The sequence below is a fragment of the Nannobrachium achirus genome (assembly GCF_963921795.1).
Source record: "Nannobrachium achirus genome assembly, chromosome: 9".
Taxonomy (NCBI): Eukaryota; Metazoa; Chordata; class Actinopteri; order Myctophiformes; family Myctophidae; genus Nannobrachium; species Nannobrachium achirus.
In genome coordinates this window covers 44,935,868-44,956,582 of record NC_137818.1, presented here as the reverse complement: position 1 = coordinate 44,956,582, position 20,715 = coordinate 44,935,868, and the positions used below count along the sequence as shown (strand labels likewise).

At 44.3% G+C, this 20,715-nt stretch overlaps 1 protein-coding gene across 1 annotated transcript in view; it reads left to right on the top strand.

Annotated features, from left to right (window-relative positions):
* nphp4 (nephronophthisis 4) overlaps positions 1–20,715 on the top strand; it is a gene marked incomplete at both ends in the record, with an annotated part of 228,353 nt that overhangs the window by 84,735 nt on the left and 122,903 nt on the right. Inside the window, 2 exons of the mRNA XM_080732808.1 lie at positions 1,860–2,032; positions 7,280–7,403. Of these exons, the coding sequence (XP_080588934.1) occupies positions 1,860–2,032; positions 7,280–7,403 (297 nt within the window). The remainder of the gene's footprint in view (positions 1–1,859; positions 2,033–7,279; positions 7,404–20,715) is intronic.

Sequence of the window (20,715 nt, the reverse complement as noted above, 5' to 3'; positions counted from 1 at the left end):
TAAAATTTAGACCTCCCAAAAGGACCCCAGAGAGTCTACTTTTTGTCAAGTAACTTGAAAAATAACCATAAAAACCAACATGAAAAAGAATCGTGATAAAATCGTGTATCGTGATACAGCTTGGAAAAATATTGTGATATTGTATTTTTCCATATCGCCCACCCCTAATCATATACCAGTAAAATCCTCTGTGTTAATTCATCTCTTTGTAAAAGCATTCTACAAATAAAGAATTATGTTAGCTACGTACAGTGATGTCACAACCCTAGTACATTTGTGGGGAAGGGAATCGATGTTGTGTGTTAAGAGGTGCAAACAAAGCTGTTATGGGCTCCTTTTGTGGCTTGGGAGCTTGAAAAACTAAATAATGGGACATCCTGACTTGAATTTTCTTATTGTATGTTCTGCACTACCATGCTGATACCTGTGTTATGTACAGCTCCAAGACATGTATGTGTGTCTGCGGTATATGAATGGACCCGTAAGAGTCCATTTGTTTAGATTTATACCTCCGAGTTAAATGAACCCACAGGAATGTATAGGGTTCCTCATTTTATATCTTAGCAAAAGATCCTCACGAGGAGATGTACTAATCCTTTCTTTGTTTGGCACAGACTACATTCTCCAGTTTTTATCGCACTGTAGCCTTTCCCCCCTGGTGTCCCCACAGCCTTGACATTGGTTTAGAACATTATATTTATGATTTATGATGAAATGAATTTAATCCAGAAGGTTCATTGTCCATTTTGTAATCCTTCCTGCACAGAGCGAGAGATAGTTGTGGGTTGGAAGTGGAAGTCTAGTGTTGCGTAACAAGACCTTGGTGAAGCCATGTGTTTTTTTTTTCACCTTTCAGATGAGCCATAGAAAAAGAAAATCTGGTCTGTGTGTCAAATATGAATGTAGTTTGCTCTGTGTTTCCGGAATGTTTTTCTCCCCCGCCCTTTTTGCAACACTCTAATGCTTTAGGCCACTATGCATGTTAAGTGGGTGGAACAGGCTAGTTTTGCACAATCTCAAAAGGATTAGCACTTGCTAGGTCTTACACGATCGCTACTGAACACGCACAGTTGAAACTCCTACGTTATACTGTAACACTCTTCCACGTTGCAGTGTGCAATGTTGCTGATCAAAGAGATTAGAAGGCTTGAAAAGTCAGTTGATTCCTTTAGGAATAGATTGTAACCATTAAAGTGGGACTGTGCAGAAGCCACAAGCATGGATCTCTTTCATCCACTGAGCCTTGTCTCTGTCTCTTAGCGACACCAGCCTGGTGTGATAAGAGATGACAAATGTGTTTCCAGGTTTCCTAATGTAACTAACGCTACCTGCATGGCTTTTATGACATCTTACTTGCTACAGTAGGCTATACATTATGAAAGATTAGTGCTTTGCTGCCCAGTCACTCTGAATAATAAAGTTAGGTCAAACATATGGTCTAATCTATGCAGTAACATCGTCATTGTTAATTTATCTCAGAAGAGTCTTCTGAGCTAAATTAACCCATTTAGAACGGGTACACATTTTGTGTATCATTATTTTATGCTTTAACTATTGAAAAATAGCAGATATACAAGCTCACAGCGCGGCACCGAGTGCCGCGCTGCGAGCTCGTAGATCTGCTATTTTTGAAAAGTCGTGAACATTAGAATTTTGACCCGATTCTATAAGTGTCTTTTGAATCCTTCTAATTCTAGGCCTAAATGGGTTAACACTGAGGATTTTAGCTACTGAACTACATGCATAATCCTCCATGTTTCCTCCTAACCCCGGATGCCATTCAAGTTTTATTTTTCTTGTAGGATATCAGCTCGTATGGAATTGGAACATAATCTTCTTAACTTTTCTATGACTTCCAGAAACAGCTGGGACCAGAGGGGGCACAGAGGACGGTTGCCATACAGGAACGAAGGCTACACGTGGGGGTGCACAACGGCTGGGGCTTCATGGAGAAGCCCCAGGTGGTTGTGCTGGATCCACAGTCCACGGGGAGCAGGAGCATCTCCAGACAGAACACCCCAACCAAGAACAGGTGAGAACAAGACGCGCGTGTTTACACTGTATCCTGTTACGGGCTTGATACGCCAACCAAGCCATTTTTTTACGTTTCCGGTCCCAAACCGGAGGCACTTAGGCACTGCGGATCTGCGATCCGTATTTGGATTATTTTTAATCAAATCTAATTCATCTAAACTCTGGAAACTCTGGCCTTGGCAGTCAATACGTTAATCGTTAGAAACCAATATAGTTGGACCATTACAGGTCTGTAACTCAGAGTTAAGTTAAATTAACAATACAGTGTAGACTGGGGTCCCAGAGATACAAATCGTGTCAGATGGGGGTCTGACTCTGTGGCCTAATCTCAAACCGGGGGTCCTTGAAATTGAAAAGGTTGAGAATAACTGGCATACTGTAATCACAGACATAAGAAGCACAACGTAACAAAGCAAAGCCTTTGACCTGTTGTATACATTATTAAGTGGAATGTTTCCTGAATTAAAACCAAGGGACAACTTGCATAAACCTAAAACAAACCTCCCTGCCACGTGGGCACCATTTCATCTGACATTGAATTTCCCACAAACAACCCCAAGGTCCTTTGAGAGGGGAGAAGGTAATGCATACACAATAGAGGAACACGACACTGAGACTCCTAATCAACAGGGGGCAATAATGAACAACTTCACAGTCAGTTGTTATGCCCTTGGTGTAAGGATTTATAGCTTTTGTATAATCTGCTGAATTGCACAAGCCATATTCTTTAGCTATCCCAGCTGCTGCTGAAATCCTTGCCCACGCGTGAACACACACACACGCGCGCGCGTGGGGGCGCACACACACACACACACACACACACACACACACACACACACACACACATATACACACAGTCCCTTACATAACCTTAAAAACATTTCTTTCACTCAATCGTGCGCAACCTCATACATTCTGCAAAACCCTTAGACATTGACCTTGCTCCAAACACAAACACACACACACACACACACACACACACACACACACACACACACACACACACACACACACACACACACACACACACACACACACACACACACACACCCTGATTGTTGCCATACAAACATCAGTCCTCATAAAGGAAGCAAGGGTATTCCAGTGTATATTTTCTCTTCGCCGTCAAACAAGCAGATGTTGCTGCCGCTGCCTTTCCCCCCTGGGTTTATTATTATATATTTTTTCAGAAACCGCATGATGCCTGACAACCCCATCAAACTGTGTCTGCTCTCGCCTCAGTGGTGGAGGTTTCCTTAGGCCAACCCTCTGCCCGCCTAAGATGAGCAGTAAAAAACAAAAGCACATGGTCGGGACAGATGGCTTCAGTGCACCCATAGCATGGGGGACAGCAGGTCAATTCATGATGATGATATTGATGGGTTGGTATGTGTGGGATATGAGTTTACAGCATACTTAAGCTTCATATACTGATTTCAAACTCGACGGCAAGCACATTGGCGAGGACTTTAGGTAGTTGTCCAGAACTACCAATCCAACTGATAGACCCATATATGGTACCACTTTATAGATGGTCAAAAATACAAGAATGTAGACATTTTCTATATTCCAAAAGGTTTCAAACCAAGAATACTGCTAGGTCAGATGAAGAAATTGTTTACACTGCATTTAGAATTTAGGTGCAGTTCCAGAAAGTATTTTAAGAGCATTGTCTCATTTCCTAATGATGGCCATTCCCACTGGGCTTGGAGAGATTCCACTGACAGCACAGTGTTTGGAAAATACCTAATTGAAAGTGGCCTACACACACATGCACAGACGCACGCACGCACGCACGCACGCACGCCACGCACACACACGCACACACACACGCACACGCACACACACACGCACACACACACACACACACACACACACACACACACACTAGTATGTGACTGCCAACCATAGAAGTTGCTGTGCACACTGTGCAATTATTATTCCACAAATTTTGGATACAGTCAGTCATTTTAAGTCCAGTCCAAGATTCACGATGAGATGGAATGAAATTGCAGACTCCCATCCAAAACAATCAAAATGTGTTATTATAAACTTTCTACAGCTACCCTGGCCTAAATGTGGAAAAATGACAAACACAAACATACTGTAGATACTTATTTTCCATAAACATATGCCCTAGTTGTACACTATGCTGTGTCCCGATGAAAAAAGATCACCATTATTTTCCAAGAACTTGAATCTCCTGAGACAAATTGTAGTTCACAACTCCGCAACGTGAACGTTCTACTGCAGCGTTTGATATGAACTGGCCATTTCACTGATATAGGGCACAGTTGTAGGGCAGCAGTGGCTCAAGAGGTGGAGTCTGGTGGGAACCGGAAGGTCCCTGGTTCGATCCACAGCTCCTCCTGGCTTTGTATCGAAGTGTCCTTTAGCAGCGCAAGATGAGCAGGTTGATGCCTTGCACGATTGCCTCCTCTGTTGGTGTGTGAATGGGTGAACGTAATGCATTTTCTTTTCTTTTTATTTATTGTTATCCCTTTTTCTATGTTGCCACTGCTACTGCCCAGTGAGTAGCAGACTCCCCAGTGGTGGAAGGATGCTTTTAGGGATGGGACGATAAGTGATATTATCGTTTATCGTGATTCTCACGATAATCGTATCGTAGAGATTTAATTTATCGTGATATCGTCCTCTGTCATGCACTGGGATCAATTCACCTTACCTAGCTGCATATCCAGTATCACTTAAACCCTCTATAATTGGTACGTACTTGATGCAGTCTTTTTTTTTCACTCTATCAAATGTCTTTGCCAAAAAATAGCTGATCCACAAGCTCACAACGCGCCGCTTTGCAACGCGATGCGAGCTTGTAGATCTGCTATTTTTTGGCAAATGTTCCGGCCCAGGATAATGGATTTTGATTATCGCGATAATATCATAAATCGCTATGACATTTTCATACCGTCCCATCCCTAGATGCTTTACCCCTGCACCACCCAAGCGCCCAGTAACGTATAATGTAAACAGCTTTGGATAAAGGCACTGTAGAAATGCAGACCATTTACAGACAGGCGTTATCTATGTCGATACCAGCCGTCAGCTGGGTCAGACAGTCAGTCAGTTTAACTGGTTGTAGGACAGGACATCTAGTAATAACAAGGAAGGAACTGAATGCCCACTTAGAAGCCAAACACAGACAACTGATAGCCAACCCACCAGTGTATCTGAATTGAAACGTGGAGTATTTTTCCCACTGAGAATCTCTATTTATGCGAGATGCTAGCACATATGGCAATTATGTGGGTGATTATGTGGGCATCGTATAAACTCAAGAGAGCATGCACACTCACATGCAGAGTACATACGAAGTCAAAACACTCAACACACACACACTAAACAATCAGAGCACCTCCCCACGCAATTACCGTGTTACATGGAGTACCGTAATTGTCATTCAGATGATACCTGCCATTACATTACCCGCGGCGAGTTAGGCATCTGTCGCCTCTTAAAAGGTACAAAACAAAATAAAAAAATAATTTAAAAAAACGATCATCGTGTTTAGCTTCCAGCACAGAAACCTCAGCCTGTAACAAAATGAAGAAATGCAGTCGTCTATGATAACAAAAGTGTAGGTGGTAATTACATTATATGCCTTTTTTATTTCCTCTCTCATTCAAAGCCAACAGTCTGTTTCACTTGTTGTGGCCCCGGCGTGTTTTAGAACAGAATGAAAAAAGAAATCAAGTGATTGTCAATAGAATACAAATAAAATTAAAAAGGCTTTCTAACATGGTGTTAGGCCAGCACTCAGCTAATTGCACAGTAAATTCCTGCACATTGATTTAATTCTTGCGGGTCAATTTCTACGGATTTTGCAGTGTATCGTTGCTCTCCTTTGGAAACCTCATATGTCCAAAACTGTTACTTTTCAGGATTCAAATAAAAAAGAAAATGTTCTGAAAACTCGAAACAAGCTCAAGCCTACCATTTTTTTTTAAGATTTTGTGGAACACTAGAATGACGAAGTAGGGCGTTAATTTATGAAAAGAAAATAAATAAACATAAAAAGTTAAAATATGGAGATAAGAGGTTTCTGCTGACAGCAACGGTAATGCTCTCGTCCATGAAACAGTTGAACTGTTACACCTGTCAAGTGTGTAGCTCACACAGGGGTGGAGGGGGGGACGTTCACTAAAAGAGGAATGCGAGTGTGTAGCTAGCTCCTTTTTACAATCCCTATTCCCAGGGATTGTTCAATTCCATTTCTCTTTTCATAGTCTATAAAAAAGAATGTTGTAAAAATGGCTAAAAGCAATAGAAGGCACTTTGGTCTGAACCCGTGCTTTTACTCGATGGAGAAGGATTGCTTTTTCATCTGTCTGAGTTGGAGACCTTTTTCCGCCCCTCCCGCCTCCACACCTTTTCCTTCTTCTTGAGTTCCTCATGTCCACTTTGACCCGGCTGTGAGTTTCTTCCGTTTCACCTCTCTGACGTTGTACTGCCTGAGCCTCCTCTGACTGTCCTCTCCGATTATCACCTCTCCTACTTACATCTGACTCCTCTCTTCTCCCTGCCTCCCAGCCCATCAATCCTCTGGCTTGATCTCGCCAACCGGCTGCCCCGAACTTCCTCCCTGGCCTCTCTCTCTTCCTCTGATTTATACTTTGTCGTATTACGTATCCTACACCAGTGGTTCTCAACCTTTTCAGGCCGCCTAACCCAAAATAATCATATTTTAACTGGGGACCCCCACCCCGACGAGCACTAAGAGTTGAGGTATTACATTTTGTATAACACGGTTCTATTGTGAAAATAGCGGATCTACATGCTCAAAACGCCTCGCAACGCGATTTTCACAATTTCTTCCTCTAATATTTGACAATTTGGCCAGTGTTTAATTTGTCCTTTTAGAGGTATTAAAAAAGTCCTTAAAGAAATGAATGTGCAGACACCCTCTATACACTTAAACTTTAGGTTGGTTTGTTTACTGTTGAGTGAGAAAACAATGTTGCACATTAAGTTAATCATCTGGGGACCCTCTGAAATAATTTGGAGACCCCCCCAAGGGGTCCCGACCCACAGTTTGAGAACCACTGTCCTACACAAGCAACAGCAGATTTATAAGCTCACAACGCGTCACAATGCAACGCGTTGTGAGCTTATAGATCTGTTGTTCCAGGCACTGACGTACTACGGATTATACATTTGACCTGACTCTCCTCTCCTCTCCTCTCCTCTCCTCTCCTCTCCTCTCCTCTCTCCCTCTCCCTCCCTGCAGCTCAGCGTCCTGTCGTCTGGTCCTCCGCAGCAGCCTGGAGCTCCGGCTGACCAATCACGAGGCTCTGGCCATTGTCTTCCAGCTGGAGTACGTCTTCTCTGCTCAACTGGGCCGAGACACAGCGGTAAGGACACACAGTGACACGGGATGCACACATGCATCATACACGCACGCTCACACGCACGCACGCACGCACGCGCGCGCATGCATGCAGACAGACAGATATATAGTGTTATACAGTGTTAAATAAACTTTAATTGAAAACATCTTTTGTATACAAATGTATTCATGAAGCAAATCAAATAAGCTGAATAGGGTGTGTCGACTTTGAGCATTAATTATATTATAAACAAATTGGAGATTGGAGATGCTCATTTTCAGCATGTGTCTCCATCATGACGGACTGTATATTAAGCGTTACACATCCTCCCCTCTGCTGATCCGGCATCTCCAACCTAGGCACCTACAGTAGGAGCAACTAAAGAGGAAGGGAAACAGAGGCTTCTGTGGACAGTGCAGAAGATGTTAGTTATGAAGAGTAGCAAAGGTGCATGGGACAAGGCATTTGCCATAAAACATATTATTTTTCTCTTCACCACATGAACCCTAGCGTCCCTATTCTGGGGATGAACATGGCACGTTGTGAGCTTAGATCAGCCATTTGCAGAAGAGATTTGGTGTATAGTGTATAGTATGGACCCCTGGGGTCAACACAATATCGTATAGGTTTTAAGAGATGAAGTGGGTTATGGTCAATCAGTACTAAAACTGGAATGCTGGACTCAAGGTAGACACGGTGCCACAAACAAAGCCAAGATTAATGCCAATGCTTCTTTTTTCGGAGTAATTCAGCCGGTACAGTAGGAGTTGAACTTCTTGGAAAAGAATCTAGCTGGACGTTCAATATTGTTTATTAGCTTGAAGGAGTACGCCAATAAGCCAATATGGCTTGCATCCATGTGAAGCTTGAAAGGCTGATCCATTCGGGGAGCTATAACTGGAGCAGAACACAACAAAGCTTTAATGTTACCAAAAGCTTGCTGACATGAGGCAGACCAAATTAATTTTGATTTTGCTCTCAGCAAGTCAGTCAGAGGAAAAACTGCGGTAATAAAGGACCAAACACAAAAACCTCATTAGTTCTTTTTAGCAGTGGGAAACAATAAACTCATCAATAGATGAAACTTGGGCATAAACAGGCTGCACATGTTCCTTCCTACCCACAACCTTACCAAGACATGTCAACAATAGTTTTTACATTCCGCTAGGTTTACAGTCACATTTCCTTTCCTTAGTGAGTGGAACAAAGCATGAATAAGACTTAAGGGGAGCACACACTGGATGAGGGGCGGCTGCGCAGCGGCACGTCGCGTTATCGGCTCACGCGAAGTGCCGCGCGGTAGAGTTCTCAACGGGCCTGAAAATTAAGGCCCGGCCCTAACTGAGCCCGACAGGGTCGGCCCGAGGCCCGGCCCGACCCTAACTAGTTTCATCATTTTAAGCCCGAAGCCCTAAAAAGCCCGAGTGAAGGAAAATAAACAAATTTAAAAACGCCTCCAGGTGGCGCCACGCCGCCACCGCGGTGACCGTACCATGTGTTATTATAGCGAGTAGTAGGCTGAGAGAGTGAGATTAGCCTACCTTTCCACTTTTGGTTCGGCAATGTTAGCATGTTCTCTCATGAAGAAAAGTTTAATCCTTAATCCTCCTCATCTTGTTCACACGGTGCAACGCATGCGTCTGTCTGCTCTGCAGGTGCCGTCTCTGTCACTCAACTCTCAGTGAGTCTCTCCTCCACTTTCTTTTGTTTCGTTTCGGACAAATTCTGAGTCGACCTGTTAACCCCACCATCGTATAGCTGCTGCTGTCGCTGATTTATGACCCTGGCTTGGATAAGAGAAGCACTGATCTGCAAGTTCTAAACAAGTCAGATCGTGATGCAAAGCAGACTTCAGTGGGTTTGTAGATTGAATGGTGTTTTGGTGCGCAACACCAGCCTGCTATTATTAGCAACCTGCTGCCAGCATCGCTGACCGCGGCTCTCTGTCTCTCACTCACTCTGCTCTGCCTCGTCTGCTGCCAGTGGTGTGCTCCGAGTGCTCGTGCGGTCACATAGTAAATAAGCGAGTGAAACGCCAGTCAGCGCCATGTTCTTTACCTTTATTAAATATGAAAAAAAAAGAATTAACTTTTTTTTATTTATTTTTTTCATTTTTTTTTACTGAACCCGAGGCTCGGCCCGACCCGACTAATTAGCATAAATTTTGAGCCCGGCTCGGCCCGAATATGTCGGGTAGGGTCGGGCTCGGGCAGAGTTTGAGAACTCTACCGCGCGGTAACCCCAACTGGATGCGGCGCGCTGCCACACAGTACATATTTCCCCCGGTGGGTAGAACCATGGGAGAACATGTTCACCGCGTGGCAACGCTGAAGAAATAGAACAGCGGTGTATCGGCAGGCGAGGCGGCAGACCCGCTTCTGACGCCGCCGGTGTGGGTTAGTTCATTGAAAATAATGGGGCAGTATGTTTTGACACGCCGCTTCCGCGCCGCCTCCGCGTCCGGTGTGTATTCCCCTTTAGATGGTCCTCCCAGGTATCACTGTATATCACCACATAATCTAAATATGCAGTGCAAGTACATTAACAACCAAATTCATGAGTCATTGGAATGTACCTGGTGTCTGAAATAAGCCCATGACCCACAACTGTTTAAGAGAACAGGAGAGCAGATAGGCTATTTCATGAGCTTTTGGGGATAATGGCACCTGACAGAACACCTGTAATGGATTCAATCACATACGTTTCTGCATCAACTTAGTAAATACAGTACCTGACACGAGTGCTCTACAACCCTCTGGTACCAACTCAAGAGTGAAAAACTGCTTTAACAGTTGAATAATTCTGGCAGGCAACATAAGCTTATTGGACTTTTGATTTATTGGCGTCTATTGCCAAAATGCATACAACTTATATTTTATCTGTCAAAAGACTAAAACACAAATCAAGCTTAATAGCTTATTTCCATTGTGTGTGTGTGTGTGTGTGTGTGTGTGTGTGTGTGGGTGGGGGGGGGGGGGTGGGTGGGTTGGTGAACTTGAATGTTGTGTATGCTGTTCATGATATTGCCCACAACTTCTACAGTCCTGGTCAGGCGACCCAGCCTGACGGAGATATGCGCTTTCTAGTTACTTGATGTTCGAATAGGAGCTCACCCTGGTAGAATGAAGGAACATTGCTCCTTTGGGATTCAGTGGTAAAATGTTGCAGTGAAAATGGTTAGAGCAGTGGTCTCTGGGGAAAATCCCTGGACTGGAGAGGGTTGATGTTTGTGCAGTTGCCTTTCCTCGCTCTAGTGCTTTATAGTAAGTACATAAAGACCCACTGTAAGTAACTGCGTGAAGACTTGGGGTGATTTTAATAAGCCTCTGGGATTTTATTGCACTTCAGGGTTCATTATTGTCCTGTTATGGGCTGTTGCTAGCTTTGTTTGGTGTCCATCTGAGGAACTTTTGAATAGTTGTACACCAGTAAGACTCCCTAATCGGGAGATAAGCGACCGTAGGTCTCGCTAGAAGAGGGCCATGTGAGAAATGAGGGGTGGGGTCTCTGCGTTGCCTTGGCGGACGAATAGGTACCGGCCCCGGCTCTCCCGGACGCTCCTAGGCCGAGTTAGGGCATTTTATGTGAGCTGCAGTGGAGGGGGTCCTCCACTGGGGGCGCCACCACTTTTGCATCCGTTCTGGAGTAGCAGGAGTGGGTGGTCCCCGGGAATTCCCCGTGAGCCGCCCCGTGGGGGTGGTCATTTGGTCATTTTTGCACATTTGGTATTTTTTTTTACACCTGGGGGTCCCCCAGGGACCTGGGGGTCCCCCTGGAACTCCGGGGGTCCTTGGAGGTTGTAGTTTGGCAGGTAAGGAGTGTGTGTGCAAAATCTGGCATGGATCGGGGCAACGGTTGCGGAGATATGAGCAGGGCAAAAGTGTGACGTCTGACGTGTGACGGACGGACTGACTGACTGACTGACGCACGGACACCTGGTGGAGCTTTCTGTAGTAAGTGCGACCTACGGTCGCAATAAGAGCAACCTTTGAAGATTGTCAACTGTCAAATGTATGGGTTGAGGGCTGCTTTAATGGAAAATGGGGGAAATCATTTGACTTGCAGCAGTACTGGTTAAATAAGCTGTTGTATAATGCTGATATTGAGTGTTCGGAGGAGCAGATAAGTCTGTAGTAGTGATGCGCAGGCCGACCCGTTACCCGCGGACCCCACGGTTTGACCACGGTGCGGGGGGGTCGGTCAAGATTAAGAGTTATCATTTTTGCATGCACTCATGCAAAAAATACATAAAAATAATCACCTGCTCTTATTTGCCTTTTATTCTTAATAAGGGTAATAATAAGAATAACAATACAACGTTTTGAATACACTTGAATTGAGCGTGAGCGAGCGAGTTTTAAAATGTGCCAGAGAGGCTTGGAGCGAGGTTTCTCCTCCGCTCCTTCGAGCGAGGACCGCCCTCCGCTCCAATTCCGCTCCTGTTGGGGCCGAGAACCACATGTCTGTACATGCCCCTGACACACACTCGCTGACACACTCAGCAGAGCAGACAATGCACAAGCAATTAGCAGCGTGTGTCCCTGAGCAGGATTTCACTTATATCTCTCTGTCATCCACACAAGTCTGTTTACAAATACTTTGTGTCAGTTAAGTTATATCACCAGCCAGTCAAAGGATACGATTTGAAACGCAAATGAGATGGATTTTGACTGAATGAACCACACTCACCTTGAGTCGCCCCCATCTCTTGAATCTGGTGATTAATCAATAACCAACAGCATTTAATATTATCCGTCTTTTGCTGTCTGTTTGAATTGTGAGGCAGAGGCGCTGTATAAATATGATTGTCATAAAACCTGAAATGCCATTCATGCCCCGATGATGCCCCCAATGTTTTTTTTTGCTGTCAAATAATAGTGAAGAACCCCATTTTGAACAACACATTTGTTTTATTTATTGTACTGTAGACCTTTCTGTAAAGCGACTTTGGGTTCTTAGAAGAGCCGTATATAAAGTTGAGCTATTGCGGTGATGATTATCATCTTTTTTTTTAATGCTGGCTGCGGGGCGGGCGGATTCGCTGATTTGTATATTGTTTGAATATATAGCCAGAATACTTTATTGTCGCATCACAGGTTTACAGGTGTAAAACTGGTTGTGCAAGTTCCATTGTTTTTGTTATTTCCATAAAAAAATGTCTGTATGAGTGGTGAGGAGTGTGCGTATGTATGTGAAACACAAAGTACAAACAAAGGACGATAGAGAGAGTGGATATTGCAAGTCTGATGTACTGCACAGCCTCCTGGGCACAGCCTGCTCAGGTGTATTGCATCTCTGACAAGGTCTCAGCTCCACCAATCAATGTCCCTGAACAAAGGGACAAAACACAGGACCAAATAGAAAGGACAAGATTTGTCCAACCCTGAAGCCGTCACATTTCGCTAACAAGCACACACACTTGGTGACACCACGCACCACTACACACACACACACACACACACTCAAACGTACCCTCACGCGTACACGCACATGCAGACACACGTCCTATCCTGGTTGATTTTTTCCCCCATCCTTGTCCTATCATTCACCACCGTTGTCTGTCCTTGGAGGACTCAACACCGTCTCCCAGAGGAAATTAAAGAAGGCATCCTTGGCCAGACAACCTCAGTAAACAAACGGAGCGGAGAGGAGAATAGAGGAGGTTGATGGAGGGGATGAAAAGCAAGAGGACGCCAGAAAGGCAGCAGAGGAGAACCGATCCAATCATGAACGTATTGAGCTGGACCACTCGGCCTGCCGCTCTTCGTTACCTCTTCACTGCGCGCGGGGCACATTTACGCATCATAAGAACATAACGACACACGCAAATAATGCTCTGGCACCCAAGCTTAAAAGGACAACTTTGTATTTTTACAACAAGGGTTCATATTTTAGATTGTAATTAGAGAAAAGAAAAGATGAGTGTTAAAATGTTTTCACTTACTGCTTTCTATTGTTTTAGTGACTTTAATAAAATATGTGTTTTTATACACAATAAGCCGGCAATTTATTTGTTAATATTTACACCAGCCCCCATAAGTCACATCTGCCCATGAAAAATTGCGGTGCATCTTGGGAATGGGCTTATTGTGTCTAAAAAGACATATTCGTTAAAATCACTAAAACGATAAGTAAATGAAAACATTTTAACGTATCTTTTCTCAAAAATAGCAAAACAGCACAGGTCAAGCTCTCAATGCGGTGGTTAAATACAGTGGAGATCAGTGCAAGATGAGAATTTGCAGGTGGAATTCTTTATTTTTTACAAGTAAAGATTGCGATACAAATCGACACGCTCGGTATGAGCTTGTTATACAAGAAGTACTGTATATAGGGCCTAAGTTAAATGGTTAACATGTCTATGTACTGTGTGTGTGTGTGTGTGTGTGTGTGTGTGTGTGTGTGTGTGTGTGTGTGTGTGCGTGTGCGTGCGTGTGTGTGTGTGATAGCTTTTGTCAGATGTAAGGAGGGGGGCTCCAAGTTGGAAAACACTGACAGGTGCCACCCTCAGGTACTGTTCGTCATTTGAATAGTTTTCACCGCTAGCCTACAGACTGATCTCTGTGCATTCAGAAAAAACCTGGAGTTTGCACCTGTGGCCAAGCTGTGAAATGACCTGCGCCAAATGGTCCGCAGTTTAAAAGCTTGGCACGTGGAGGGATTCTTTGTAGGGCAGCGAGACAAACCTAGTAAACACACATGCGCATGCACTTACTCGCATGCATGCACAGCGCAGTTGTTTATTATTATTTTTTTGAATTTTATGGCTCCAAAAGCAGGCCATACCCTTTCATAATGTGCTTATGAGTGTTTATCAGGGAAAGAAGCAGCCATTTAGTGTGCATAAACAGCAGAGGAGGTAAGGCAGACGGAGGGAATCAACACATCCCAAGGGAAGTTGTCTCTACAGCAGAGCACCCTCAGCCGCTGATGGCATGCATGGCGAGCCAGAGACGGATCTCTATAATTATGTGTGTGGGTGGGCCTTTAGCACTTAATGCATTCAGAACGGGTACACTGTATTGTGTATCATTATTTTATGCTTTAACTATTGAAAAATAGCAGATATACTGTACAAGCTCACAGCGCGGCACCGAGTGCCGCGCTGCGAGCTTGTAGATCTGCTATTTTTGAAAAATTGTGAAAATTTGAATTTTGACCCGATTCTATAAGTGTCTTTTGAATCCTTCAGAAATGGCAGTTTTTTTGAAAAGCCTGTGTTTCTATGTCAGCAATCTGGCCGGTCATCGTCGAAGAAAAGGTCCTTCCTTCACTTAACTGGAGCTCAGTTAGTCTGTTCTTGAGAGACTACTATGTCAGTGGTTCTCAAACCTTTTCATGTGAAGGATCCCCAAACTGATATTTATTTGGCCAAGGACCCGCATCTCAAAATATCTAGTTCCAGGGACCACCCAGAAGCAAAATTTGAGTTACAAACGTTCGCTCTAAAAATACATATATTCAAAGATTTGCACACATTTTCACGACTTTTTTTCAAAAATAGCAGATCTACAAGCTCGCAGCGCGGCACTCGGTGCCGCGCTGTGAGCTTGTATATCTGCTATTTCTCAACAGTTAAAGCAGTCAATAATTCTAGGCCTAAATGGGTTAATGCATTCTGGGACTGCCCCCCCCCCCTCATTGTGTTCCTCTGCGTGTGTTGTCCCTTCCACAAGCACAGGTCATCAGATCTCCAATTAAAAGCAGCAGAAAAACAAGCAACTTACTCTGCCATCACAGTATGGCTGCGCATTTGCATTTTGTGGACTCATTCCTACCACCTCGGGCACCTGAAATAAAAGCTATTCAGGCTTGTTTGTGAAAATGGATACCAGGGATTTCCTTCCTTTTCTTTTTTTTTTTTGTCGTTTCAATGCCACAATATGGTGGAGAAAGATGAATTAAAAGATCATTCCAGGCACTTAGGCTCTAATGCGCCCTACAGCGCATATCGGGTTAGAGTCTCGATCCCAAACAACCTTTGCTTTGTGTTCCCTCCCCATCTGTCTCTCCCTCTTTCCTGTCTAGCTTCACTTAAAGGCAGAATGATTTGAAGAACCCTTTAAGGACCTGAGACTGCCACGGAATTATTCATCACAGTCCTAAGAAACAAGCATTAATACCCCCGAAGACAGCGGCATGTCTCTTTAGCAGAAAATACTCCAAACGCATCAACCCCCCTCCCATACACACACACCTCGAATGGGATGATATGAGACAAAACTTTCTAACAGAACAAGACACGCTATTCAATGTGTCTTGGGGTTGTGTACTCTTCTTTTATCTCCTGGGTGTCAGAGCTGTCAAAGACAGGATGTGTTATGTCTCTGTTGACTCGACAGCCCGCACGTGAGCGAGTGAGGAAAGGTGTGCCCCCGGGCACGCAGCTGTACACACTGTCAGCACTGCCGTTCTCCTGCTTTCAACTTCTTATGTTGTTGAACCTTGGGATCATGGGATCGTGTGGGTTCACGTCACCTCGATGCCACGGCATCCGAAACATCTTTCAGAAGGCTTTCTCCCATGCTGCCCTTCGGCGCAGCGGGTAGTCTACGCGCTCACGTATTCTTCCTCAACCCAGAGTCACATGGACTTGAAGCAATGTTTAATGTGTTTTGGTGTTGTGTCACTGCTGTTGAATCACCACTCTTAATGTGTCCGATATTCTGGCTCCAAGTAGTCCTGGTAGCTCTTCAGAGGCATTTCATTTTGTTTGGAGTGTTCTTTTCTTTTTTGGGGAGCCTGCATTCTAATGTTGAATTATCCTTTGTTCTTCTTCTTCTCCAGCTGTCGTTTCCACTTGTTCTTGTCTATTTCCTACGGTATTATTTGTGTTAATGTAGTGTCACAGATGCTGCTCTAGATTGCCTCATGCATCATTTACACATTATGAAAACATCAGGCCTTGGTTGTCCAGCGTCGAGTGTGGAACAGTGGAAGCATTGGCATCTTCAGGCTCTCTTTGAACCTCCCCTTAAATTGAGAGCACTCTTAGTTAAAACTGAGTCTGTTTTTTCCCTCATCTTCTTCCATCTCACTTTGTCTTTGAGCATCTGCTTGGCCACTAGATGGTGCTGTGTAGTGAACATTTGCCGGAGCATACTTTGTGCTTCTTTCTTTCTCAGGAGTGTGGTTGGAAGGATGGGGTGTATCTGTTCTGTATTGGCCCTGCTCTTACATCAGGATTTAATAGACTTGTGGCTTTTGTTTTATTCTGAAAGGGCTAAAGGTGAATGAAATGAGTAGAGCACCTTTGTTGGAATAAGATAAAGATAAGCCTCTATTGATTCCTAGAAGGAAACTCATGTGTCATAGCAGCAACAGCAGCGAGAATGAAACAGGAGAGAGGCACAGTACAAGTAAGAGCCAAATAGATAAAAATGAGCTGCTGGCCCTAGTTATCTGCACTAGATCTCTGAATGAGCTGAGAATGTACAGTAGTACATCAATAAATATAAACTAGCCCTTACCCGTTCAAAGATATGAGCTCCAAAATGATGTGCAGTGTGTGGGTTATGGGATGTGCACTGTGCATACAGTATATGAGGGATGGAAAGTAACTTTAACTGGTGCTTGCATGATAATATGTAGCATCAATGTAAGAAATACCCGTTTCGTTTAATGGCTACCTTTAAGAATGGATTGAATATGTGTTCAGTGTATCAACGCAGTGAATATGAAGGAAAAAACAGGAAGGAAACACATTACACACTGTGTTATCAGCCTTGCAATCAGAAAATCCTGGTTTGATTCCTGGCTGTGTGTCGAAGTGTCCTTGAGCAAGACGGTGAGCAGGTTGGTGCCTTGCCTGGTTTCCTCCGCCACCGGTGTGGGAATGTGTGTGTGAATGTGAAATACATTGTAAAGCGCTTTGGAGAAAGTGCTATTCATAAATGCAGTCCATTTAACATTTATCGGGCTGACACAGGTTCCAGTACCCAGCGCTGGATGTACTGTATGTCAGATTGATGTCAGTATAGTGACATCAGGCATGTCCACATTTAGCCATAATCCAGTCACTTAGTACTAGTAGTACTGGGGCATAACCGTCGGTTGACATGGTTGATTTGGGATGTCCTGTCCATATACGCTGTGGTATCCGTCTGCCGGTCGTTGGGATGGTTATTCTGTTTGACTCGAGGAGAAACCCTGTGCCAGGAGTAACACTGTGCCAATCATTTGTAGCTCCAAGGCTGATTGATCCACCCTCTCGTCTTTGCAATAAAAGAAAATCAGAACAACTCTGTATTCCAGACAAAAAAGGCAATGACCTCTTGTAAGACCTCATTGCCTTCGTCGATGAAAAGAAAAGCACGTGCCTTTTCATGCTTGTTTTCTCGCCTCTTCGGATTTGTAATTGCATTTAGCTCTGGTTCTTTCCCACCCTCTCTTCTCCACCACTCAAGCCCACCCCCCCCCACCCAAGAGCTTTTGAGCTGCGGAGCTTTCATGTCTCCACCAAGAGAGAGGCAGTTGGAGACCAAATTTAAGTGGCTGGGTAAGCGAAGAACAGGCAGCTTGCTCTGATGGGCTTCTCCTCCAGAGCGTCCGGGGTTAGCAGACTTCAAATAACCAACTTTGCCTCCAGTCAAACACATCAAAATGTCCACTCTTTCCCTTCCTGTTCTCTTGCTTTCCTCATCCTAGCCCAGTGATTCTCAAGGTTTTCATTTCAAGGACCCCTAGTTTACTATGCATTAGGCCAAGGACCCCCATGTCTCTGAGAGTATACAAATGGAACCGCAATGGACCCCACTTTGAGAACCACATGTCCTCAGCAGTCCTCCAAGTGATGGGCTTCACAGGCTGCCGACCCATGTCCTCCCCCAAAGAAGAAAGCTTGAGAAAACACGTCTAGGGAGGGTTGGAAAGGAAATGTGAAAACATGTTTGAAAGTTGCTATTAGTTGCTCGGCACACTGCTCCGCACAGTAATTACCACAGCCCAAATATTACAATGATTCTGGACTGGAGTCTTTAATTCCCTCGCTGCCGCAAACATATTATTAGAGTAATTGCTCCTTATGCAGACCGCTGTATGGTGGTATGATTATGAAGTATTAATTCAACATAACATGATAGTTAGACATAAACATGCCTCATTCTCAATTAGGGTTATGAATGGGGAAACAAATGTTGTGAAGTAGCTGCAGTAGAGTAGAAGGCCCCCCACTTTTTTCCCCATGGACCCATGGACCCATTCGGAGATGCTGGAACTGCGTTATACTTTTATTCAAATAGCTGACCAAGTCAGCTTTTTTTTTAAATTGCTGCACAATGACTACTTTTACTTTTGGTACTTTAAGTACATTTTACCAATACTTTTATATATTCTTGTACTCTTGTTGAATACTTCAGAGTATTTCTACATAGTGGTATTTCTACTTTCACTTCAGTAACAAAAATCCACCACTGACACATCAAACATGAATCATCCCCGTAACAATGGGAGAGAATACTTCTTCACAAGAAACACTCAAACCTTTTTTAATAATGCATCCGTCAGCCGCCCTAAGACAGGAGAATTGAACGACGACACAGAGTGTCATGCCTTCAAGTCTTCCAGTCTAACGCGGGAGTCTAACGGCACGCATGGTGCATGATTTACCAGGCCGTGAGGATGCTGAGGCCAGTGACAAGCCATCCGAGGCGGCGACGGCTCCCCTAATTGTGGTCTGTCAACTCCAATTTAGCCTGGCCGTAACTCCATCCCAAGGTGTCCCTGCTCTGGCACCCGCTTTTCCGAACACGGCTTTTATCAACCGACGTGTCGCTCGCCGCAGTTTGTCAATTCAGCCGTGTAATACAGTTGCAATAAAGCTTAATGCAAGACGATGGCGACTTTCGTACTCTGACAAGCACTAGCTCATTGCTAATGGAGGTCGAGGAGGGAGGGGTCAGTCCAGGGGGAATCAAAGCGTGGACGAGCTGCTATAGATGCACATATATTTTTGTCCTCAAGCCAGGAAACGATTCATCAGAAAAGGCGTGACAGCCGCAGTCATCCCCGGCACTGACACGGGGGATGAGTGACTGCATGCAGGTCGCAGACTCCTGAAGGATAGACCATGGGAGATGGATGGAGAGGACGGTGAAGAGGTGGAGGGAGGGAGATGCTGAGCAGGAGTTAACAGACCTTTTCTCTCAAGACCCAGAAGAGAAAGTTGGTGTTTCCCCGGGACCCAAACTTACAAAAATACATTATTGATTTGCCACTTACACCCTGTTTAATAGTGAAAATAGCTGATCTACTGTACCCAACACGATGCGATGTGCTGTGAGCTTGCTATTTTTTCTATTTATTAAAAGTTGTTTTAAATATATGGATTGTTTTTTTCTGAAATTCTTAAAAAAAAAAGTTTAGGTTTTGGGGGAAACATTGATTGTATTCTTAAAAAAATAAAGTATTTTGAAATAATCAAAAATGAGGGAACCTAACAAACAAAACAAAATGATGTGCGACCCATAATAATGGATTAGCAACACAAAAATAGGTCCCGATCCATTTGCAGGATGTAGAGACAAGAGACCAGGTTTCATCTTCACACCATCCACTGTAGTGCTACAAAGAGGGTCTCTCACCAGCACAAATCACATCCTCGGAACAGTAATTAGCGACTCGGCAGAGCTGTTACACACTGTTATCGGGGGAGAGGGGACGCTGACAGTTTTGATGCACGCCCATGGAGATATATAGCCTGTACTTATAGAGTCAAAGTATGGCCATTAATGAGTGTCTTTGTCCGTCACATCGTGATGGTGGGTTACCTTTATCCCAGACTCGGATCAGTGACTGGCACACTCGATTACTGAACGCCTGAGGAAGTGTAGGCTAACCATTGATTTGTGACCTTTCTGAGTTCGGCTGAAAGCGATTAAACATACGTACTGATGTGCCCTTTATTGAGGCCTCCTTCATCCAGCTCACCAAAGATTGTCACCAAATAAGATGGCTTTCTGACTTCATGTGGCCAGTCTGACAATGACGTGGACCTCCTCCTGGGCACACAGTACTCTCACTGCGTACAAGATATTTGATCCCAGATGATGATGGTCCCATGTGGATCTCAAGACCCACATGATGCAGTCTTTAAATACAAGCAGACAACTCAACGTTTTATCAAGGTCATAACTGACTTCCTCTACATGTACTACTGTACAACAGTAGTACATGTACTACTGTACAGTAGTACATGTAGAGGCAGTCAGTTATGACGTGTGACGTCTAAAACAACCTCCCCTCCCTGTCCCCCCTCTTCCATGAACTTGAACTTCATATAAAACGTATAACACGCACGTGCCGTGCGCGCACGCACACACACACACACACACTAGGG